Source organism: Agelaius phoeniceus, chromosome 1 (assembly GCF_051311805.1).
Source record: "Agelaius phoeniceus isolate bAgePho1 chromosome 1, bAgePho1.hap1, whole genome shotgun sequence".
NCBI lineage: Eukaryota > Metazoa > Chordata > Aves > Passeriformes > Icteridae > Agelaius > Agelaius phoeniceus.
In genome coordinates this window covers 54,967,274-54,977,147 of record NC_135265.1, presented here as the reverse complement: position 1 = coordinate 54,977,147, position 9,874 = coordinate 54,967,274, and the positions used below count along the sequence as shown (strand labels likewise).

The following is a 9,874-nucleotide window of genomic DNA, read 5'->3' as shown; positions in this document are numbered from 1 at the left end:
TGGCAGAATTCCTGTGTAATGATCTCCTGAAATCTCTTGTTACTACTAAGCTCTGACTGTGTACTGACCCCTCTAGAAGCTCTCCCATCACACCAGGAAAGCAGGAAGTAACTGCTGAGACATGCATGTTCATGTTCCAGAAGTACCTTTGGTACATCAGATACCCTAAGCCTAAAATTAGCCCAGTTTTAAACTTAGATATGGCACTGGCAAACCTTACAATGGGTCACAAGTCAACTACTTTGCTTTTCACAATTTCAGGCAACTTTATTGTGCAAAAATATCAGAACTGGCTTTTAGCCAGTGAAATATGGCTCTCCTGTTTTGATCTTCTGTTATATATCTTGACAGTGTCACCATAAAACACAGACACTGTCCCATTTAGAACACACATAAGTGTGGAAAACATCCACACCCCGAGACATCACACCTCACCCTCAATCCCAGCACTCCTGTCCAGGCCACCATCAACATAGAATCAATTGTCTTCAAGTTGCAACTGTACTTCATATCCCAACAATGTTGCTCTATATATACAATGATCCACCTAATTACTCAGCCACAACTAATAACAGAAAGATTTCTTTTTTTTTTTCCCCTCACAATTATAATGACTCATTCTTAAACATCTGTGTGGGATGATCAACTTTGTTAAATTTAAGACATTTAAACTGATAATGTGAATATGGGAAACTCATAGCTTCCCTGAGCCATGACCTGTGTATCTTTTCCAGAAGAGCAAGAGGCTGATGAGACAGAGCAGAAGATGATAGGCAAAGGGTTAACCCAAGTTTAACAGTGCTGTTGCCAGATGAAGAATTGTTTCCACCTGGTGAATTTTTGCTAAGTGTCAATGTGACCAGTTAAAGTTTTTGTTGCCAGAAGGGATTTATAGATTTATAGTTATGTTGTACCCCCTCATGTGGTTATCAAGGGACAGCTAGAATTGGGACATCTGGGAGGGCTGGCATGTCACTATGGCAACATCTGACCTTCAATCAGGATTTGAGGAAGAGATCTCTACCACTGGACAGTGAAGAAGGGGTTGATGGACAGAACTTTAGGAGGGGTTAAAGGGTTAAAAAGGAAAAAACCTCCATTGTAAGGGGAGCTGAGCACATGGCAGAGAAAATATTTTGCTCCCAGTGCCATAACCTTTTTTCTTTATTCAGTCATCTGTTGTATTTTTGATAAGGTTTAATAAACCTTCCTAAACTATGAAAAGTGAGTAGCTATTTCTCACAGTGGGCCAGGAAATCAGCAATCATTGACATGTGTAGTAACTGCTGAGGAACAGATAGGCAGTTGTGGCCATCCAGAAGCACCGGTGTCATTTTGACACCTGACACACAAATTTCTAGACATATTTGGTTACTTGGCCACTCCTACCTCAGCATTGAACCATCAGCGAGCATCCAAGATGGGCCAGAAGCAGGAGGACAGGCTCTCTGCAGAGCAGAAGGGCTGAGGGAATGGGGGTGCAGCGGCTGCACAGTTTGCAGTGCACGCTCGTGCGTCTCCCTGCAGAGCTCAGACAGGCCCTGCTGCTGTCCGTGCAGCGTCCCAAGCCCAGCTGTAAGGAATGTCACCAGCCACTCCTGGGACAGGAAACGGGACCCCCAACACGTGTGGCTGTGGGGAGTGTGGTCCCACGGGGAATTGGGGAATCGGGGAGTCAGCCTCTCGGATGTTCCGGCTGCCAGGGGCCCGCAGGGCACTCAGCGCACGGCGGCGTTTACTGAACAGTCTCTGGCAATTTGGACAAGCAGGCAGCTTGAATTCAAGCTTGATGTATTGTGTCTTCATGAAGATTAATCAGCTTTAAACTTATGCTCATAAGCCAAATGCAGCATGCACCAACATTATTGTACTTATGTTTCATTTATGTCAACAGGATATTCCTGTTTTCTCTAGTCAAAGTCAGCAATGATACACTTGACTCCTGCTGGCATCTTTCATATTAAAAAGGATTTCTCATTGTACTACCTGGGTCTTATACAGTATAGCTTAAGGCCATGCTTCACATAAAGTGCTTGACGATTCTGAAGTCAACAAGGCAGATTTTTTTTCTAAAGTCCACCGTTTATAACTGAAAAGACGATGAAACCTTTGTGCCCCGAGGAATGCGTTGACCTAGGGTTGTCCGGCGGTCACTGTGGGAGGCCGAGGCAGCCACATGCCGCTCCCTCCTGAGAACGCCGGTGATGTTGGAATAAGAGCATCCCGACTGCGGCAGCAGCTCCCGCCCCGTTGCCGCCTGGCGGCCCCGGGCAGGACCGGGCAGGGCAGGGCTGAACCACTGGAGGGAGCTGCGCCCTCACTCAAGATGGCGCCTCCAGTGTCTCCGACGGGCTCTGACGTCATGGCTGTCGCTGCCCAATTACTTCCGCCGGTCTCTTTTTGCCCTCAGTGTAGATGGCCGAGCGCGGCGCGGGGTGCCGGCGGCTGCGCTGAGGGTCAGTGTGCGGGGCCGGGCTGGCGGCGGTGGCTGTGCGAGCAGCGCGGAACGGCGAGGCGAGGGGAGGCAGCGTCTGAGGCCGGGCGGGGCAGAAGGAAGGCTCCTCGGAGCGCGGCCTCTTCTGGCCAGCTGGGCACATGCGCGGCCGTGAAATGGCGGCCGGGCCCGGCCCTGCCTGCGGCCCGGGCCGGCTGTGGGGTTGGGCGATGCCCCGCTTGCCCACCGCAGGCTGCAGGACCCCAGCCGGTTGTGTCCCAGAGCCCTGGGTTCTCTGAGAGCCGCCGGTGTCTCCGCAACGAAGTATCGGTGTGTTCTAACAATTTAGAGGCAAATGAATTAGTTGTAGGACGCTTCTCAAAGTTTTCGTCATAGGGAAAGATTAAATAACCCAAAAATTTCGCCTTTCCACTGCAGCAGCACTTGCTAATTCTTTATTCAAAATAGAAAGGACTGCTTCTGTTTTATAAGAAAGTTAAGTATTTGGCATAATCAGAAAACTGTAAATCAAAGGTGAAAGTACTTCCCAGTTATTAACTGCAAATATTAACCTGCGTGCAGTAAATTGTGTACACAGTGCAAATACACAAAGTTGTGTGTATACATACAGCTTGTTTTAGGGCACCACGTGGCGGCTGTATGGGACTGTTTGTCAGCCGCTGTTGGAAGTCATAAGGTCGTTTCTGCCATCTGTCCTTGTACTGGCAGTATTCATAAATGCTGCGTTGGCATCCATATGTGTGTCAGTGCCGTAAGATGGGGAGGAACTATCATAAGTTGCCCTAATATATCTCAGAAGTTACTTTACGAACTATGATCTGACTTCCTTTTCTTGACAGATGCACCCCAATGGCACACAGCACCGAGTTCCCATGTACAGCTTGAATAATCAGCTCCATATCTGGCTTCTCTTCAGAGCTCACAGTTTTTTGCCAACTTCTAATCTGACACTTCACCAGAAGCACTTCTGAGAGTTTCTAAGTGGTTTTTTACCACATAAACAGGGGTCATAGGGCACTGCTATTATGTCCTGGGTACAAGTAGCAGTCAGCCAATCCAGTGAGGATATATTTGATGAAGATGCAGATGAAATGTATCTACTACAGAAGGAATGGAACAGCACTATGACAAAGAGATTGAAGGTATTTTTTTAAAAATTATTTAATACACTTTTTAGTATTTTAGATTTACTGACATTTAACTTAATATACATGTGAATGACTTAATGGGAAAAGTAAAACTAGCTGTTTAAAAGTTATTGTGGTGTACTTTCTTCTGAATATCAAGAAAATATGGCAGAAATGTACATAAACACTACTTAGTAGTCACCAGAGGAAAGTACTGTTCTGCCTAAAGACATTGACTCCTTCTGCACAACCATGTGCATTTATAAAAGGCAGTACTGAATTGTGATGCAAGCTACTTGCTTTGTACTTGTAGGTATACCCCTATTAAATGTAGGCCAACAGAGCTGAACAGTGCTAATAAAGAAATGTGAGACGTTTGGGGTTTTGAGTAGAGTTGCTTCTCAGTCAGAATGTTGGATGTGTGTCCCCACGTGCAACCACACTTGGGCGTTGTGGTCTGTGTAGATCTTTGTTTGATGTATTCTCCAAGTGAAATACCCATTTTCTGAAAGCTGGTTTCCACAGCCCTTGCCGTTCTGCAGGGAACAAAGCAAGTTCATAAACAGATGAGTTTGACAGATACTGTGTCATGCAGAGTGGGCCTCCTCGGCTCACAATTGAGCAGCATTTGGCTGAAGAGCATGGATGGAAACAGTTGTGTAGGCAGTTGATGAGGAATGGTATTACAGCAGACCCAGTGTAGTTTCCTTCATCTGAGTTCCATGAAATGACTGGTTTTCTTAAGGAACTGTTTAGTGTTCTTACAGAAATCCCTCTGGTATTTTTGAGTAGATACTGCAAAATTACGAGGTGTTATTGAAGTTAAGAGTTGTATGTTGGGCAAAATAAATTTTTGTGTTCCAGACCGCTTTTCTAGCAAGCCCACCATGAGCAAATAGGAGTTTTCACTTTTGTAGCTTGTAATTTTGATATAAAAAAAGTTAGGAATTATTCTATTACTCTTGTAATGTTGTTATAATATAAAGAAAGTAATTTGCATTACAATCATTAGCTGTTTACTTAAAGAAAGCAGTCCCCATGTTAAGTGTATTTATATATGACTCAGTCGATCACCAATCACCGTCTCTTTTTCTGGTATAACTCTTGAATGGAGTGAGGTCCAGCAAATAAAGGAGCAATGCTCAGCAGTTAATTTTGTGAAAATAAATGGATTCCATGTAGATGGATTACAGATAGAAGAGTACCTCTGCTAAAGGGGAAGATTGGCAGCCTGCATATCTTTTTAGACAGAAGTACCACATACACTTCTTTTTTTTAAGTCCATTTCTCACAAAGCAGTTGATAATCATTAAAAGCAAACATGGGTGGTTTTTTTGATCTTTCTAAAAGAAGTTTCCCTCTTTTCTCACTTTCTGGGAATCCTTTTGGGAAAAGTAAAAAACTGCATCTTACAGGTCAGTAAATCATAGTATATTGCAACAAGCATGTTTTGGTTTGGCAGTGGGGGTGTAGCAGTGAAGGATGTTCAGATATAGAAGCTGTAACTTAGGAGATGTGATACTTGTTTAAACTTTTTTTATTATTATCGTTATGTATTTGTTGGAGGTCCATTTTGTCATGTTGTGACATTGAGCAACCTTTTTCACTGCTTTTGTTACAGGAAGGCTATAGGGATGGAATTGAGGCTGGGAAAGAACTTGCACTCCAGACAGGCTTTAATCAAGGTTACAGACACGGTGCCGAGCTGATGATTAAATGTGGCCAGTTCAAAGGAACCCTGAAGTAGGTTACAAACTCCTTAAGGTCAAGTATATGTGGAGGGTATGTAGCAGGGGAACACACATACAGGTTTTTGTTTGTTTTAATTAAAAAACAAAACCAACCAAACAAAAAACAAACAAACCCCCCCCCCCCCAAAAAAAACCCACATTTTGAAACTGTCCGAAGTGAGCAGCCTGAGAATTCCCACATCTTGAGAACAGGGAATGCCTGCCTGGGTGTAGAAGTATAATTTCTAAAAATTCTCTTTCAGTTATTCTTCCAAAATTGTCTGAATCTATGTATTTAAGCTTAATACTTAGTTCTACTGCCTGAATTTTCCATAAATCGTGAATTATACATAAATGTATTTATGATGCATAGATATCTTGTCACATTGCTGTCTATCTACCTCCACCAAGCGGAGATCTACGTAGATAAATATAATCACTTTTGTTGTTGTTCACTTTTCAGTGCTCTGTTATCCTGGTGTCATTTTAATGGACATGATTCTGCTCTAAGTATGATAAATAATCTTCTTGATATGGTTGGAAAGCATGAAGATGATGTGCTTAAGTATCTGAATTCTACTGAAGAACAGCCACATCTTGGACACATTTTAGACTCGGTTCAGGACATGGACCTTAATCACACAGCTGGGACAGAGTACAGGGAAGTTAAAGATGGAAAACACAATGACTGTAGCAGCTCCTGTGAAAACATTTGTAGGAATAATGGTGAGGTTGGTTCCTTGCAGTCTGAGTGCAGCAAGGCAAACCTCTGCACAGATCCTGAAAAGTCAACCCTTGCTTGGGTTAAAATGCAGACTGTTTGGTTAGTAGAGCAACTGGGCTTATCACTGGATGTACTCCATCATGTCCAGCAACTGGAACATTAGTTTTTCTGTCTCATGGTACTTAAAACTATCACAGTGGATTTTGATTCTTAGTTTGTGGGCCATGTACAGGCTGATGCATCACTTTTGCTTTAGGAAAATCTAATTTGGATGCTTTATAGTAGAAGTCATTTTTGTAAATCCTCGCCATGATTTTGGCTCTGGGCAGAACCCTTCACTTCCAACTTTAAAAGTAACATTCACAGAAAGGGACAGTGACCTTAAAGCTTTACAAAGAGTTGCTAAACGTGTTTCTGTTTTGTGTCAGGAGGTCCCATTTCACCCTCATTTTTTTCTTGGCAGTAGCTTGGAAATGAGGCGGGTCCATTAAATAGCCCCTCTAAATTGGTCCCCTGCAATATCAAAAGAATAACTGCTCAGTGCTCTGGAAATGGTCAGTGTTTTTGCAAAATAAGCTGCTGATGATGATACGCTGTGTGCAAAATAGAACATGATATGCTGCTGATTCCTAGAGTTCTGTGACTCTCTAGTCATGTTTTGTCAAATTCTATGTGTTATCTTTTCTACCCATGATGCAATGCACTTTCATGGTTAAAAACTATTTTTCCCTCCTTGTATAGTTATATTTGTCACTTTTGCTGAAAACATTCCATTTTCCTCAAATACAGAATTGCTGACAATTCACTGTTTTACTTTTAGACATCTACTCTTACCATGTCAGACCACACTAAACATGCTTCCAGTCTAATGAATATCCTTTTGTTATTTTTGTATTTATTTTGTCAGTCCATCTAGCCTGAACTCTTTCCCGCATTCCAATAATGTTTTTCTCAAACTCTTCAAGGAAGCCAAGCTTATTCACTACCTCTTAGAAACACATCAGCCACACATGCCTATTTCTGATCATTTTGTATTTCAGTAACTATTCTATATTTGACTTGCTTTCCCATTGCTTCTCTTCACTGTAGCTGTAAATTGCTCTGTTCAGGAAGTTTTTTCTTTGTAAATGCCTCTGTTTTACATTAATTAAACTGATTTATAGTAAGTTCCCAGCTTACTTGTTGGAAGTTTCCTGTAACTTGTTCATATTGGAGACAAAGGAAGTCCAGACCTAGGCAAAGTAAGATTTTGAACAGTAAACTGTAATTAAAAAAAAAAAAAAAAAAACACACAAAGCCATTTCATACTTAAAGGCAGAAAAAATCTAAGGCAAAAATTCTTCTTTTTCAGAGCCTGAGTTTATACAACATTCTTACTAAAGACTCCATTACCCTGTTAGAGTTAACAGACTGTAATTTTGGTTTCCTTTCTGTACCGCTTCTTCTGTAGTGGTAATCAGAACTGCAGTTCAGAGTCTTAGATTGAATGCATTTATGAAATAGTGGACAAAGGGGTGTCTGCATTAATTGTGTATATACAAAAATCGTTCAAGTAACTTTTTTCAATTTATTTAGCATAATATTGACAGGGATAAACATTACTTTTCTTCAAATGCCTGCATTGTGTTATAGACTGTATCATGTAAAACACAGATTTCTTCCATATTCTGGTAGAATATGGTGCAAAAAGTGTTGGAATATATATATAATTTTCCTATCTAATTTTTAATTAGTTGTTTTATCTAATTGTAAGCAGTGCCCACTTTTAGCCAACACCAGTTAAGTTTCTTCACAGACCTACTTTGATCATTAAATCACTGAAACCTTGAGTTTGTTAAAACTAAGCCTGACTATCTTCAATGAACAAAGCAAAGGAATTTGAAGATTGGGCATCTGGGATCTTAAATTTATGGCCCTTCAAGGACATTAGAGTAACCAGAAGATACGGAGGAGATTAAGGCCTGGAAAGTTGGAGAAAAAGATTAAAGAAGGAATAAAGGATGTGGACCAGATTAGCATGAAGAGAAAGAAATAAATAACTAATAGGGGGTAGAATACTAATTCATGAAGAGAATTATGTAAATTAAACCAATGAACATTAATGTCTTAGTTCACAAAAAATGCATAAATAAGCAAAAAAGTTTTGTATTGGGATCAGCATTGAAGCTGGAACTTTGTCAGGAACACATATCTCTTGACCAAGAATAAAGTAATGCCTTACCTTCTAACAATAAAAAAGACAGTGTTAGAGGGAATCTTGTTTACCACTACAATTTTTTAGGCTTTCAGTAACAAGACAAAATAGAAGCTAATAGAACAGTGTTAGACTTTACAGATTTGGATGTTTTAAAATGCAGATTCAAGGGAATTACTTTCCCATATTTAAAAGTTTGCAAAGAGGAGATACCATTCACAAATTACTAAGTAGGCTTCATTTTTGTTTATAAAACCATCAGGTTTTTTGTTTGTTACATCAGCTTCTGTACTAGCTATGGAATTACTTTTCTCCACAAGGTTTCAGTGCATAGTGAGGGGTTACTTTTTTTCCATGTTATCACCTAGAGTTTCCGGTTTGGCTGTAGAGAGATTTTCTTCTGTACTCTCTGTATCATTTGGCTTATCTTTCACTGCCCAGTCTTGCTGACTAGCACCAGAAGGGCTTTCTTTGAGACTGTCAGAGTCTGTAGTTTGCTCCAGTTGTGGTCCAGGTTGTTCTGTGTCCATATCTTGTGTTTCACTGTCAGCTTTCACCTTGGCAGCGTTCCTGAAAACAGCTCTCATGACAACTGGGACTGACATGCAACTGAAGAAGGAAATGACATATTAGTCACAACTACAGACATTATACGATGTTCTTTAAAGTACTTCTGTTTTTTTAAACTGTGGCTGACACCTGAATGAAAACCAGCATTAACTCCATTCTGGTTTTGTCTTGTACAACCTGGTGTTACTTTGTAACCATAATACAAACTACATGTGCTGTACCAGAAATATATTCATAACACTGAAATTTAGTGCTGAGTCTTTGAAGTTAGGTGTGCACAGAAGCTTTGACTGAAATGTGGGAGGTCTTTCAGTCTGGTCAATCTGGTAAACAAAAAAAGTCATAAGGGTACTTCTAGTGAAAACCAAAACTAAGAATATTGAAATATATTAATTCTTCTTGAGTTTTGTAATTGTAACCTTCATGTTTTGTGTAACACAGGTACAGAAGGTGTCCTTTCTAAAACACTGTCTATACTGGAGGTATTTTCCCACTCTTAACCTGGTTCCAAAAATAGTACCTTATTTAAATTCAGGTTCAAAATCCAACCTGCATTGGTTTTGTTGTCATCAAACAGATAATAGATGTGTACTAGCTTATGCCAAATCACTTAGTGCTCTTAGCCTGTTCTGAATCAGTTTGTCTAGCCTATGTTCATGTATTACAACAACTCACTCTCTTGGAATTTGTTCAGAAAACAAGCCAGAGTCAGTGTTGTAGACATGCCATATATAACTCACTTTCTGAAGAGAAGCACTGATTGCTGTTAGGTAGATGTGTAAAAAGACCTTTCCATGCTATTCGAAGTTACACTAGTCATGAGACTGTCATCAGCTAGAGTCTTCAGAAAAGCGTCTTCATAAAAAGTAAAACTCTTTACTCAATAGTCTTTCCTTGCTTCCACATGCTTTCTACTAGAAATATTTCATCACTGTTAATGTTTAAAATTTTTGAAAGAGATACTTAAGACACTGAAATAACTTATTCCCATTATTGTATTACAGCATTTTACTAAAGTGAAGTTTTCCAGTTGCTGCGTTCATGGCATTATGAATGCACATGATATTTCCATTT

The 9,874-nt window shown here is 40.5% G+C and overlaps 2 protein-coding genes across 3 annotated transcripts in view; one reads left to right on the top strand and one right to left on the bottom strand.

Annotated features, from left to right (window-relative positions):
- Positions 1-2,320: 2,320 nt before the first annotated feature.
- On the top strand, positions 2,321-9,046 carry YAE1 (YAE1 maturation factor of ABCE1). 2 transcript variants are annotated; one of them, XM_054640926.2, is made up of 4 exons: positions 2,321-2,456; positions 3,295-3,597; positions 5,204-5,325; positions 5,776-9,046. In XM_054640926.2, the coding sequence occupies exons 2-4, from the start codon at positions 3,481-3,483 to the stop codon at positions 6,197-6,199; spliced, it is 663 nt and encodes a 220-aa protein (XP_054496901.2). In that variant the 5' UTR covers positions 2,321-2,456; positions 3,295-3,480; the 3' UTR covers positions 6,200-9,046. The 2 variants fall into 2 exon arrangements, with proteins under 2 accessions (XP_054496901.2, XP_054496891.2); XM_054640916.2 differs by lacking the exon at positions 2,321-2,456 and adding an exon at positions 2,496-2,764.
- LOC143694338 (mediator of RNA polymerase II transcription subunit 1-like) overlaps positions 8,572-9,874 on the bottom strand; it is a 27,093-nt gene continuing 25,790 nt past the window's right edge. The window contains exon 17 of the mRNA XM_077180202.1: positions 8,572-8,839. Coding sequence (XP_077036317.1) covers positions 8,572-8,839 — 268 coding nt within the window. The remainder of the gene's footprint in view (positions 8,840-9,874) is intronic.

Excerpts from the sequence above, each read along its gene's own strand:
- YAE1 (XM_054640926.2), top strand. The coding sequence starts at position 3,481 with ATGTCCTGGGTACAAGTAGCAGTCAGCCAATCCAGTGAGGATATATTT. Across the intron at positions 3,598-5,203 it reads CTATGACAAAGAGATTGAAG|GAAGGCTATAGGGATGGAAT; the intron begins GTATTTTTTTAA and ends CTTTTGTTACAG. Across the intron at positions 5,326-5,775 it reads CAGTTCAAAGGAACCCTGAA|TGCTCTGTTATCCTGGTGTC; the intron begins GTAGGTTACAAA and ends TTCACTTTTCAG.